Raw genomic sequence first — 14,597 nt, forward strand, 5'->3', positions numbered from 1 at the left:
ACAAAATTGCGGTAAGATACAGGTCTACTAATTTTGTCAGTATAGTTTATTTGGTGAATATGCAACTTCTGCTAACAAGTTGCCTTATCTACAGTGAGATCAATTTGCCAGAATAAATATAGAATGTAGGCTGGAGAAGACAAACTCTCCAGCATCCCTGTTCACAGTATTGTTTGTCTTCTTGTTGAAGATACTAGGGGTCTACAACATTTACCTAATTTATTTGATTGCTTGACACTTTTAGAAATGAACTGAGAAGAATGCAAAGCCTGCCAGATTAGCCAATTCAGAGCTTTTTCCTGTTGAGTAAAGGTGAGGGAGGTAAGACACTCCAGCCCAGCAAGTAAAGAAACAGAAATCAGCAGTTAGCTCTCTGATCTCAGTCTGTGGCACTGCACTTTGTGCCTTATTAAAGGCAGCATGCATACGCGACAGTGCAGCTCTCAAACTGAACAACCTCTTAAGAAGTCTTTGCCTTAAATGTACAACCATGGGCAAGACCTCAGGGGAAATTAAAGCCTGGAAGGGCAATTTCAAACAGAAGTCTAAGGTATATAAGAAAACAGAGAAGCTTTTAGAGTGGGAAAGACTTTTGCTCCGTTACATATTTTAGAAGTATTTAACACATTTACTGTCCATTATTTACCTCTTTTCTCATTCGTAGTGACAGTAGAGCTCTGGAGAGCTAACTTTACAGCTACTTGCATTGCCATCTTCTATGTCAAAATACAAACTTTTGGCTACAGTTATTAAGCATTGCCTAAGTCTGCAGATACAGTTAAGAACTGCCTAACAGTTAAATAGTTTAGCTGTAATGCAAGGACCAGAATTCAAATTTGGTTTAATATTTTGCAACCTAGAACAGCAACATACAATAATACAAGGTAACGTGCTTTGCAGTATGCACTAGCAAACAGAAAATGAAGTTTTAGCTAACGAGACACATTTTAATTTTTTTTTTTTTTTTTTTTTTTTTAAATATCACAGGTTGTATTCAAGAGGAGTCAGAAGGTTAAGGTGGTGGTTACCAAACAGAAATAATCTTCGGAGAAGTCTTAAGTTCTAGCAGATTTGTACAACACATGCAAAACTCTCATCCATGAAAACTAAAAATAAGCATTTCATTTTGATGATGCAAGTATGCATATGGAGATATTTTCAGAGAACATATACTGCTTTAATTGTTCTAAATGTTGGTTCTAAAACTTAATATTCTAAACCCAAACTATTAAGAAATCACTTTAGTGTAAAAATCAGCATTAACCAAAATAAGCAGGATGAGAAAGTACTACTTGAGAATCTCAGTTTATAGTCAGATGTATAACTGCATTCTGTAAAATATTTTTCCTAGAAAAATGCGGAACATAATGAAACCAGAAAGCATTAAAAAAACCAAACAACCCCAAACCAACAACTTTCAGTTTATAAAATTACAATATGGAAGTATATTCAAAGCTCAAAATTACAGTTTTACAGAAAAGATATTTCTTCTACAGAGTATTAGTTCAAACTATCGGAACTAGAGAGCTTTTCATTGAATTAATTTTTTCAAATATAATCAATAGGAACCTTTACATACTTACAAGGAATGAGAAGTCAACAAGAACAGTAAACTGGAAAACTTTAATCTCCTCTCACCCAAACTAAGGTTCAACACAGTTTAAAAAAAAAAGCTTCCATTGTATTCAAATTTAAACAACAACTTCACAGTAATGATCACTGTATATCTGCTATATCGTCTTACCTGAAAGACAGCATGGGACCGGGAAGAGGAGGCATTTACATCTGTGGGATGCTGTGTTCTATTTTTATTTCCATAATCCAACATTTGAAGGATTTCCTCTGCCGATTTAGGCTTTAAGGGTAGAGCACAAGATAAATGCATTTTTTTCCCCCCTTTTTCATCAACTATAGGAGACTTTACACTGATTCTAAAATACATTAACATTCACCTTCATAAAAAAAATAAAGGAACTTAAAATTTTAGTTACCTAGAAATAAGAGAAATTTCTTGTATTGGAATTGAGGCACTTCAAACAAACACTTTCAGTTAAAAAGCAGTAAAGCACAAAAAGCAAGCACTTAACTGCAGAAATTTAAATTGGATAATTTTTTTAGTAAAGAATTTAAACAAATCTCCAAAGGTTCTCCATAGTCCAAAAAAGTCTTATTTAAGAATGACCAACTTGATTTTTCTTGTACTAATGTATTAAACAGTGATACACTAATTTTCTTCCCCCACAAGACCCAAGCTTTGGGAAGTATGGTGTTCACAGCATGAACCAAATTAATGACACTGTTACCTGTTGAATCATTATCTGATATACACAAAAACTGGAAGCTACATAGCATGTAACATACACTAAAAGTCTGCAAGAAAATAGGTCCACAAGAGTTGATTTTCAGACTGAAAACTAAGTTCTGTCACTGACTTTGCCAAAGAATTGCTATACTGGCCTGCAAAAGTCATTTAAAGTGAAACTTTTCAAACATGGTTATTTAAAAACAAAACCAACCCCGAGATGCAGAAACAAGACTTGCAAAGGTGTAGAACACTCTGAGATGGCACTGAAGGCAGCGAATTTATTTAAGAAATGCTAAGATGTATTAGCCAAAAAACAAATCTTCCAAAACCTGAAGATGAGCATCAAACAAATGGTACTCTTTTGATAATAAGGACTGGATGCTTTAATCCCTTTGTGTCTAGGAATACCAGCAGTTTTTTTTCCACAACATGCTTTTGAATAATTAATTAGGTTCACAAGTTACTAAGGTACTGGTGATTATTGCCAGAAAACAGCCCACTAGGAAATTACCAAGTTGCATACAACTTTCACAGATCAATGGGAACTTCACCATTTTCTCAAACACATTGTGAGGCTTCCTGAATTTCAATATCTATTTACATACCTGATGTAATGTTAGCCCTTGAACTACCACCCCTTTCTGGGTATCTTCACGAACAGCCAGAGGTCCCGAATTTACCAGCAGATCACGGATCTGTTCATTGTAGACCTTTGAAAGGGAATTTAAAATCTTTTAATAAAACTATCCTACCATACTTGACAGGATTAAACTTAACTAACCATCACAGTCTTTTTTAATACTTCTTTAAGACAAAGTAACAAGTTCATTCTGTAGAATTTTTGCCAAACAGCTTTCCTATACTGACCTTGAAATACTCACTCAATTCAATTTGCATGAATTTTTTTAGCCATTGAAGTGGGAGTCACACTTTCCTAGTAAATAATCTTTATTCTTTATTAAAAAAAAAAATCTAACTCTTTTTACAAAAAACTTTTGCAGCAAGCATGAATCCAAAACATTTATTGCCCCCTATTACACTTCATAATCCGTACTTCAGTGAGATTTCTTAATCCAAATGTACTTCTGTTAGAATTCTTAAATACCTTATTTCTTGGTCTGTGGAAGCACTTGAAATAGTACATGGAAAAGCAAACTTTTCCCTCCTCCTTCTCCCCGCCAAATACTAACTACTCTTCCATTAAGACTTTGAGGGGGCTAGAAGGTAACAATTTTACTACAACTGCTTGACAGCAGTGCCAAGACAGCTACTTGTAAAAACCGAACTGTGATGCAAAAAAGTTGGAGAGAGGAGAGGAGAAGGTGACAACAAAGAACAAAAAGGATATCTGTAAAGAGCTAACCATTGGCAGTGCAGCTCTAATCCAAGTAGTTTTACTGTATCTTAGACAAATAAAATAAACTGAAAACTTTAAAAAACATCATAAAAAAGGAATTGGATATCATTTTGTTGCGTGATTTCACAGTGCTCATAGGATTTTATTGTGGAGTCCTGAAATATATCCCTGAAAAGATATTTTCTTGTACATGTCAACAGATGTTCAGAGGGACGTAACTTATCAGCAAGACAGAAATCATTAGAAGGTTTAGTGAATATATTAGAAGAGATTGTCCTTTTTGGGCAGCCTTCTGTCAAATAATAACAGGTGCCTATGAATAACACCAAATTTGTGGAGCACAGTTCAGTTCCATTCCTATCAGGGACACATATTTTGTAAAATCTCAGAAAGGGCGAGGGGGAGGCAAACCTAGCTTGTCTTTATTTATTAAAATACGCCTTATTAAAAGCAACATACCAAATATGGGAACTGGCTTACCTCTAAATAAGAGACAGCAACAGTGCATATTTTATCTTCTTTCATTTGATCCATACAATTATAAAGTGCCATCATGGTTAAATACATCACTCCAGGATCTTCAGGGGAACCTAACATTGTATGAGTCTTTCCAGCTCCCGTTGCACCATACGCAAGCACTGAATTTTCACAAAAAACAACAAAGCAAAGAGATTCACTTTATACCAGTAAGCTAATCGGGAACGTAAAAGTCAAATGGACATTCACAGGCCTCTGTCATTCTGTACAGCTCTTTTCATAAACTGATCAAGTTTCTTACTTAGGCTTTACCTTTTACAGCTATGATCAGAAAGCTATTTCAAAACCACATTTATTTTTGCACTTTCAGTTCAAAATTCATTCACTGGCAATTTACATGAAAATATTATTTGCTTACTCTCATAAACCTAAGCCACCAACTTATTGCAGGTAGGTAATTAATCTCCTCACAATATTCCGTTTGCCAATTAAAAAAACAAGCTCTTAAAGAGAATTCATAAAGCAGGCTACCATGCACTCAGTGACACAACTTCTGGTTGAATAACTCTTTCCAGAGGAATCCCCTCATAAGCATGAATATTTCAGATAAAATTCTGAACTCTATTATAACCCTAACATTAACTCATTTTCAAAATAGAGTGGAGCTATCCTAACTTCCGTAGGCTAAAAAGTCAGTCTCTTATATCGCTAAATTAAAGCAAAATGCTTTAATTTATATTGCAGCCTTTTTTAAGGCCTCTGCAGCAGTTGGATACAATGGTAGAAACTTCAAGGAATTTAGTGAAGTTTTTGAGTTGAAGAAGATAAATAGCAAAGTTACCTGTGCAGTTATATCCATTTAAGAAGCCATCAATTACACTTTTGGTAGTATGCTCAAAAACTTCCAACTGGGATGAACTTTCAGCAAAAACAGCATCAAACACAAATTTGAGATCTTTCTTTTTTCTTTTATTAATATCCCTATGGGTCAGTCTTTTCCCGTGAAAGAAGCTAACTTCTTCCTCCTTTGGATCAAAGACCAATATATGCTGGTCAACAACATGAACAACTTTGCTAAAGTTGCCATCTTTTTCCTTTTGAGACTCTGGACGGACACGGACCACCACTTTCACATGATTACAGACATCATCTTCCTTTGCAGCAGACATAACAACGTCCCTTTTGTCCCCCTTGTTCACTTCCAAGGCTCTTTCAGTTGAAGCAACTGTAATCTTTTCTGCAATTGACAAAAAAAAAGTGAAAGGCCTTCTATTTCAAATAGTTCACACCTTTAATCGGGACAAATATCTTGCGCCTGTGCTGGATCTGCCCAGCCCCTGTTACTTAGCCCTTCGGACGGCTACAATGACCGCACCCTTTTGGAAAGGACTGTAACTGGCCTGAAAAGGTGACCTAGTTCAGTATAGCTTTAACAAAACTAAGCTCATAAGCTTATTTCAACAATTTGAACTACTAACTCATCTACCGGCTTTCCTTTATTTCAGATCAAGCTTGCAGATGAACTACCATGCTTCCGCAGACCAAAGCCAGTGGTTTTCTTGTCCTTCAGCAAAACGCAGAGCAGCCGCCTGTCTGTTTTCTCTAGGTTATTAGTTCTCTAAGTTATTAGTTTAGTCACATTGCACATAGGTTTAAAGAGACAGTTAAAGTGGAATTCACATTAACATAATTTGCACGGGATACGGAAACATGTCCCAGAGACGTCAAACCAGATTTCCTTTTAACGGGCCATCCTTGCTCATAACTGAGGGTTGTTCACTCCCCACAGCAGACAGCGACCTTCACGGTAAAGGCTCTCGGTGACACTTTTTCAGCTTCGGGGCAAGCTTGCCCTCTCTCAGCCGAGCCGCCCCACGGCCCCTGGCATAAGCGCGACGCGGCCATGCAGCGAGGCCGTAACGCGGAGGGAACGGCCGGAGGCGGGCAAGCGCGGGGGGGGGGGCGCGGCGCGGCCCAGCTCAGCCCTACCCAGCCCTCTCGACTCACTCCTCACCCCACCACCGGTAGACCTCCCCCAGAGCCCACCGCCAGGCTCGACCCCACGGCACAGATGAGGCTACAGCAGACGGAGCCGACCCCCGCCCGGACGCCCGACCCCCGCCCGGGGCCGCCACTCACCTCAGCGCCCCGGCTGAGCAAACGGCCGCCAACCCCGGCCGCCGAATTCAAACACAAGCGGCCCGCCCCCCCGCCTCCTCATTGGCCGCTGTCTCTGTGACGCTGCAGCGCGACGACGCCGAGGGTAAGTGCGTGGGGACGAGCAGCCGCGCGGCTCAGCCCGCGCCGGGGCCTGGCCGTCTCCGCCGGTGCGGGCGCCCCCGGGGCCGGGCCGCTGCGCCGTAGCCAGCAGGCGGGTGTCGCCCCATGGAGGCCGCAGGCGTCTGCTGCTGGGGGTGGGGGGAGCCCCCTGGGGGGTGGTCCCGGCTGGGTGTGAAGCTGAGGTGGAGGCTCCCCCATAGCTGTGCCGTGGGGCGGGTGCGGCGCTTCCCGCCTTTCTGAGCCTCTCCGGGGGAGAGTGGGAGGCCTGGGTGGAGGGGAGGCGTGCGTGTGCGTGGGGGAGCGACGCTGTCGGGAGTAGGGGCTGAGGGGCAGTGGCGGAGCCCGCGGTGAGGGGGTCTTCACTCGGGGCCTGGCGGGGCGGGCAGGCGGCCTCTCGCTGCCGGCGGCCCCTCGTGTCCCGGCCTTGCCTGGGTGGGGAGCGGGGAATAGTCCTCAGCCTCTTCCTCCCCCGTACCACTGCGGGGCCTGGCGTGGGCCGGGGTGCGGGCTGCGTCCCGCTTCTCCGGTCGCCTCTGGGAAAAAGCCTTAATGGAGCTGAGGTTTTGTTCCCTGGTTGCCTCCGTCCGCTTCAGTGCAAGTTCCGCTCTGCGGGCGGCTGCCTCAAACTCTGCCCAAATGCCACTTAAGACGTGCCGCAAGAAACTACGCTTTCTGCTCACTTCTAAGAAAAAAATCCCCAATTGCGTAGAATGAGGATGGTTGTAAGCAAAGTGTTTCGTGTCCCTGGTGTTAACAACATCTCCTGGGCTCATACCAACATAGGGCAGTGTGAGCTGGATGATGATCTTCATGAACAGAGTCTTCACTCTGTTCATACAATAATTTCTGTAGAGGCATTGTAGTTTGTTACAAAACCTCAGGGCTATGGTATATCTGTGCAAGGTTATAGAATCATACACTCTTCCAAATTTAAGGTAATGGGAAATACTGCCTATTTGAGGCTTAAATTATCAGGGGAATAACTTTCCAGAGGTGATAACTCAGCATGTTCTTATCTATGCAGACAAAAAGCCTCTGGCTAGGTAAATCCAAGCAAAGTGTATAATAAAAATCTTATAGTTAAAATAAGGTTCCCCTTCTGTTAATGGTATGAATGTAGGATGACACTTTTTTGAATGGTTTTATGTCAAAGGTTGGAACTTTCCTGCCTGGCAGGAGAGACTATGCAATACAGCATTACAGAAGGTTTCAGCTCCATAAAGAAATACAGATTATCTTACAAATAAAGCCTTATTATCTCCTATGTTAAACTTTCAATTTTTTTTTTTTTATGGAAGGTAAAAATTTGCTTAAGTCATGCAGCCTTCTACTAGTAGGTTACTGACTTAGTTTTGGAGTGTGTTGGACAGGGGGAAAAAATCATCAGTTCTCCATGTAGTTAAAAGACCAACTATGTAGCTAATCACTCTAATGTTTCCAGGGTTTAGAGTATTATTTCAGTTAGTTATACTGTGGAAAATTCTTGCCTCTGGTTGTTCTCGAAGTATTTGGTATTGCAAGATGTAATGCTTGATGAAAACCCTATATTTACTACATGTGTAACACTAAATTATAGCACCATTTTAAATACGGTTACAGTATTTTATTTGTCTGTTTCTATTTTAAGTAGAAATACGGAAAACTTGGCAACCAGAGTGCCACTATTCAGAGCAAGTGTCTCATTGTGTTTGACAAAATGGAGGGGAACAATTTGAAAGTAAAGTCACTGTTCTGGTTGTGCTCAGATTTGGTTAGTCATTTAATGTTAGCATCTCTGGGACATTGTAACTCTGTTAGAGTCCTGGCAATGAAAAGGAAGAAAGGTGTTCCTTATGAAAAGAAAACCATTGTTTCTTGAATATGATTGATTGGTAGATGACATTGAAAATTCTGAAAACAAGTTAAAGTAAGAGATTCTCACTTTTTGCTGACATGACATATCTATAAAACCACCCATCTTGGGCTGTGTAATGTTTTTCTTACAGCATTTCCACTTTGTTTTTTAAACAAACCTACTGTTTTAAATATTAGTTTCAAAGTAATTCCCAACATCTACTGTTTTTCTAGGTTGATCAACTCCAAAATGTTATCTCAGTGTCTGTGCCAAGTTTACAAATGTTTGTTTCCGCGCAACATAAAACTGAATTCGATAAATGTGGCTACTTTGGCCAGACGGATCCATTCTTCAGCAAAAAAGCTTTCTGACTGTGAGTTAAAGGAACAAACCACCCAGAAATGTGAAACTGAAGAGATTCCTCAAAGTACAGAAAACAATAATTTTGGAAGATTGCACATACCAGTGATGCTGGAGGAGGTTGTTAATTGCTTATCCCCCCAGCCAGGCCAGGTGAGTTAAATGATTAATTAATGTTTGTGATTCAGTAGCAGTCCAGCAGAAGAGTTTGTGTAGTCTAGGGTACCTCTTGTTTAGAGAAATAAAGGGATGCTCTTTAAGACTCTGTTGCACCTTTTAAAGCTTCTAAATTGTTTTGCAATTCACATTAAGGCTGTATATTTAAAATAATAAAAACCTGGTATCCATATGCCTGAATCCCCAAATAAGCAGTATTTGTTAAAACTGTAGTAAGTATTTGAATAAGCTCTTGCTTTTGTGCTTGTCTTTCTGGATTGCTCTTGTGTATTTCTAGGGTTGTGTTAATTACTAATAGTAGCAGGGAGTTCTCATGTATGGTTATGTCATCAATTTGTGAAGAGCTCTCTTCCTTTTTTATAAGAGGTAGTAAGTATGTAGGTTTTAAAAATCATGATCATATCTTGTTCTGAGATACTTATTTCCATGGTTTCATGTGGTTTGAGGCACTATATTTCCTTAGGATATACTTACAATGCATAGTGTGGTGCACTGTAGGGGTACTGTAGTTATAAAATGACTGTGTTAAACCAGAAACGGTTTAGCATCAGTAATGTGGACGTATTACAAGTAGTCTTATTTGGCTACAGTACAGTGAGTAGATTCCTTTTGGTATCTGGGTTAGCTCAGGTCTCCCTACACTACAGTGTTGATATATCTACATCGTACTGGTGTGTGCAGTGTAGGTATACTGTTACACACTCCCTTTATAAAAATGTTACACAGTGAAATAGTTTTCACCTGAGAGGTCTTAAATACAATATTAAGTTCAAAGGTTTTCTTATACAACTTAAATGCTTAAATGATTTTCACATTTCAGATGCTTTCATCTGTGATTTTAGTGCTTTTTCTGTTAGCTTCATAGGATCTTATTAGTTTAGGCTTATCAATGCATAGTTTTACTACAAAGACTGAAATGGTACATAAAGAAGTCGAAAGTTCAAAGTGTGTCTATGTGTATGTTTAGTTTTACTCAAAACCAGCATCATCCAACAGTGGTAAAGGGATATAGCGAGTTTGAGGTGGATTCAGGGATCAAAAAATTGCGGTCAAATTTTGTTGCATTGCCTTGAGAGAACTACTTTAGTTTGGAAGATAAGGTATCATTTGAAATGTTTTGAAAACCAGAGAGAATCTGAATAGTGTAATTATTGTGACATACACATTGCATGTGTCCTACTGTTGAAGATATCTAACCTAGTGAAATATGTAATGAATTAGAGTTCAGATTTCATTTAGATGTCAGAACTATTATGAGATTTTCACACATTAAATGAACATATAAATTGTGACACTATATGTAAAGTATTTTTCCAGCTGTGTAAGTTTCTACTTAAATAAGAATTAAGAAAAGGCTGGTGGGTGGACTGTTTATTAAACTGTGTTTGTTGATATCAAAAAACTTATTTGGGGACAGAACTTGCAAAATAAACTATTCCTGGTTATAAAATGTGGAGAGTAACTATTGTTGTCCCTGAAGGCTTTTTGAGAATTTAAATATTTATGAATGTAAAATAGCTTATTATTGGGGTAGGATTTTTTCAGGTCTGTGTATACACGGTTTTGCAGATTCCTAAGCTAGTGGTGAACCTCTAATAACAAACATAAGAGAGAACAAGTGTGCTATCTTGAACAGAAGCATTTATAATATGACTCACCTTTTTAGCATAACTGAAAATGAAAACAGCACTTCCATTTTTCTTTTTTTTAAAGACAGACTAAATCATATATTTGCAGCACTTTCTGAAGCCTGAAGTTTTGAAAATAAGTAGTGTGCAAGAGGATGCAATGTGTCAACTGAGTTTTGCTAGAGTAAGCATCAGTGAAATTTTAAACAAAGGCTGAGACTGTTTCTCACTGACATGAATGGTGGTACAGTTTCTGTTAAAAGGGATATAGAACTGGGACTGTTGGATCAATTTACATTTTCAAAGTTATAGTCATGACATTTTTAAGGTTATAGTCCATGAACACTATTTTGTGGGCAGGGATGGTAGTGTTCTGATCTTGGATTTTGTTTTTCTGCTTTCTTCTCTCCTTTGCCCACGAAGATTTCCTTTACTCAGCTTTAACACAGTTACATTCTTTGTTATAAAAAAGCTGATTTGGGCCTCTATTTCTTGTTGTGTCCTAAGACAAGGAGTTGCCAATATAAAGAAAATCCAATTAGAAAGACAACATTCTCCCTATGGTTTTGGTCAGTGAATGGGGTTTTCATTTTACTTGTAGGGGTTCCTAAGAAAATAAATGTTACTTAAGAGTGAGTCACAGCTGAGATAAAGATGTTAGTACCCTCCTATTGAATATTCTTGTTGACTGTCTCCTTTGTGGAATCTGTTTGTCAGGGGTTTAAGCAATAGTATTTCCACTTATCTTTGAATCTTCTTTTATTGCCTTAGAGCTTGTTTCTACAAAGTCCCTGTAGTAGTCCTGTCTTTGAAGCACATTGTACAAATTATTTTTTACCGATCTACCTCACTTCTCCTCGGTGAAAAGTCTGTTGCAGTAAATCCCCACACAAGTAATTTCCTCTTTAAGTTTACTGTATTGACTAAACTACATTTTAGTCTTCTCAGTCCACTAGTGTTCTTCACGCGTACTCGACCAGTGTTTCTGCAATTGTCTGGGCAGCTTGAGTTTTCTCTGTTCTCTTAAACTTTAAAGGTAGCGAAGAACCAAGCATATTTTCAGACTCAATGCCTTTGGACATCCAGAAGCACATTTTCCCAATTTGCACCCTACTTTTTCCTATTTTTTTCCTTTGCAATAGTCACTTGCCTTTTACCTAGAGATGTGGATCTCTTCCACATCATACAGCTATAGTGTTACCAAAAATAATTTCATTAGCAGTGAGTTCTAGTATGAATGCCAGAGGTGAAACTTTGAACTTTTAATTATTCTTATGGGGGTCTTATAACAAAGGTTCTTACAGATTGCAAAGCTCTAGGAAACTATTTTGATAATGCTCCAGCACAAACAGCACACTTCTATGAATAATATTTAAACTCCAACTGGAGCAAAAAGAAATATTATACCCTACTCAGACTTTATGGGGAAGCCTGTAATCTGGTATCTGGTTACATCTATGGTTTTGTGTTAAATATGATCTAGAATAGACTAAAATGGAGATACAGTAAGCTCTAGGAGTATTACTTGGTTTGTGATAGTTCTGGAAGTGCTTTTTTTCATATCTGTAAGTTAAATGGTAGGTGGTCAAACTTGTGGTGAGAAAGAATGAGACCATTTAGTTTTCTCCAGTGTTTAAGTGATTCATCAGAAATGGAGTTAATATCAGGTGATCTTTGTATCTCATTATGTTAATTTGTGTCTAAAAAAATAAGGCAGTTAATTTCCCCCAAACAGATCTTGTCAGACATCTTCTTGAGTTAGCTGGGACTTCTTGTGGAGGTATCCTCTTTGACTCTTCATAAAACTATTCAGATTATTTTTGCTACCCAGCTTTCATTGAAGGGGGTATCCTCTTTGTCTTGGAAATAATGTGTGATACCTAGCTTCTAGAAAGAGACAGGTATTTCTTAAAAACATCCAGCTTTGCCATGAGCTTTCCTTTCAGTCTTTCAGGTATATATTGCATTGTTCTCAGGATAGCTACTATTTTCATGCATCCAAATGTCAAATGATTCTTTTTCAGCTGAGAGAGGGTATGAGCATGGCCTTCCAAAATAACAAGAGGAAGCATAAGACATTGCTGACAGTCGAACATTGGTCTTTTGTCACTGAAGTGCTGCTTGAGCTCTGCAATTAGTTTGAAGACAGTAGCCTTTCACCTCCTGAAGTTCTGTTGCCACTGTTGGATGTTGTTGATCTGGAGTGTAGTGGTTTCCTTCCTATTCCACAGAGCTAGTTAGTCAAGTAATAGCTGACATTCAAAGGAAGCTGAGGTAGACTGTTGGTGTGCGAAAACAGAGTCCATTGTTCTGAAGCTGTTGTCTTAGTTTGTTTATATCCTTGTCCATATGTCAGTATTCCTTTTCTTTTTCTGGCTTATATTGAATGTAAGGTCTTAAGGACAAAAATAACCTTTCTCTGTACAGCACCCTACAGAGTAGACTTCTGTTTTGTGAGAAGAGTTTCCAAGTATCATGGTGTATAAATAATTATGTGGCTATGTTGGTGGCCAGTGTACTTATCGTAGTACTTCCAAAGCCATCTGCAAATAATTTATAACTGGAACAACCCATTTACACTAAAGGCTCTCAAAATTGAAGTTTTCTGCAGGGTGTCCAAGATAAACAGGAATTGAAAAGGGACCTGGAAAAATTAATTCTGAGTTCTCAAGTTGTATGAGGTATTTTGTAGGATGCAACCAAAATACCAAGTTTGGCATGGAATATTAATTACATAATGAGATAAATGCTGAAATACTTGGTTTGGAAAAGCACAGCACTCCATGGACATATAACTTTTTATCATTTTAACCTATTTTTCACTAGACTTGTAAAATGAAAGTAGGCCCAATGACATAAAGCAAGAGATTTATATAGTGTTTTGTATTGTAGAAACAACTTTTTTTTTTTGTGGGAAGCATGCTGAAAATATCTTTCCATATGCAAATTGTATGGTTAGTTTTTCTGTGGCAGCAGCACAGTGATTTATATAGTGACTGATAAACATAAGCCGTTGTTGTAAAACAGGAAGAAAGATACTGGAACTTGCAGGAGGCAATAAATTAATATAGAGAGATTCTGAAAAGATTCTGGGAATTACAGAACACACTTTTTCCATGATACTTTAGTTTTACTAGTGGGTATTGAGAGTTATTTCAGCTGATCATGTAGTTCCTGTATACCCTTTCAGTCACTCTTGTCTTGCCTGATTTCCTGGTTGTGTATATTGTGAATATACAAAAGAAACTAGCCAGTTTTCAGGTCACAGCTGTGTAAGGAGATGTGTAATAATGTGTGTAGAGTGCATACCTATGCAAAGTGTATTCATTTTCTGTGGTGTGTAATAGGAAACTTGTTAAATGGAATCTCATCAGATAGAGAGTGCTGTTGAAAGTATTTGGCTAAAATCATACTTTAAAAGGGATTTTTTTTGGTGAAGGTTAGCATTTGAAGGTAGTGCATGAAAATGTGCATAAAATATTTTGAAAATATTTTCAAAACAGTTTTGATTAAGATATGTCTTAAGATAGTCTCTCAAATATCTATTATTATTTAAAGTAATTTAAATAATTTTAAGTAAAGTAATAATATTACCTGTTTTTATGATGGTAGTGTCTACATGGGGATTTGGAAAACCAGACCCCATTTGCTTAAGTTCCTTAACTTATAACCGATTGCTCTCTGCTGTGACAAACAGTCTAAATAAAAAAGTAACAAGGTAGAAGGAATATTATTTAACAATGGGATGCCAGCAAATGTCATACAAGTTCTACAGTATCTGTGTCCGGGTGAGTTCCATCACAAGATGAGAGAGGAAAGAAGGGGACAGGGAAGAAAAAAAGACAGGAGATGGTGTTCATGAACAGCTTGTCACTTGAGGGCGTGGAGAAAGTCCAGTCATGCTCTTTAATTATCTGAAGTTACTTGCTTTGCTGTCTTCTGTAGTGGGTCCCAAAAAAATAGAAGAATCATAAATTCCCTAATGACAGACGAAGTAAAACACATACAATTTATTTGAGAGCACTGCACATCTGTTCTCTGTTTTGAAGCTGATGCTGCTGTGTAGTTAGACTGTGGTACTAGGAAATGAAAAATATTCATGTATTGGATCTGAATGATGGCAAGATACAAATGAGGCATGGTGAAGAAGTCCCTTCAGATTTTACTTTTTTTATACTT

General features: G+C 38.4%; 2 protein-coding genes across 7 annotated transcripts in view; one reads left to right on the top strand and one right to left on the bottom strand.

Annotated features, from left to right (window-relative positions):
* The window catches only part of KIF18A (kinesin family member 18A), a 46,421-nt gene extending 40,021 nt beyond the window's left edge, over positions 1–6,400 (bottom strand). The window contains exons 1-5 of one of the 3 annotated variants that reach the window (XM_072865092.1): positions 6,279–6,400; positions 4,981–5,376; positions 4,143–4,300; positions 2,911–3,015; positions 1,745–1,855 (exon numbers count right to left, since the gene is read on the bottom strand). In XM_072865092.1, coding sequence (XP_072721193.1) covers positions 1,745–1,855; positions 2,911–3,015; positions 4,143–4,300; positions 4,981–5,308 — 702 coding nt within the window. In that variant the 5' untranslated portion in view covers positions 5,309–5,376; positions 6,279–6,400. Of the gene's footprint in view, positions 1–1,744; positions 1,856–2,910; positions 3,016–4,142; positions 4,301–4,980; positions 5,377–5,666; positions 6,063–6,278 lie in introns of those variants that run through there. The other 2 variants (XM_072865093.1, XM_072865094.1) reach the window with 2 other exon arrangements.
* Positions 6,100–14,597, top strand: part of METTL15 (methyltransferase 15, mitochondrial 12S rRNA N4-cytidine) — a 99,532-nt gene continuing 91,034 nt past the window's right edge. Inside the window, exons 1-2 of one of the 4 annotated variants that reach the window (XM_072865095.1) lie at positions 6,100–6,402; positions 8,487–8,766. In XM_072865095.1, the coding sequence (XP_072721196.1) occupies positions 8,503–8,766 (264 nt within the window). In that variant the 5' untranslated portion in view covers positions 6,100–6,402; positions 8,487–8,502. The other 3 variants (XM_072865098.1, XM_072865097.1, XM_072865096.1) reach the window with 3 other exon arrangements.

This window comes from Ciconia boyciana, chromosome 6 (genome assembly GCF_034638445.1).
Source record: "Ciconia boyciana chromosome 6, ASM3463844v1, whole genome shotgun sequence".
Classification (NCBI taxonomy): domain Eukaryota; kingdom Metazoa; phylum Chordata; class Aves; order Ciconiiformes; family Ciconiidae; genus Ciconia; species Ciconia boyciana.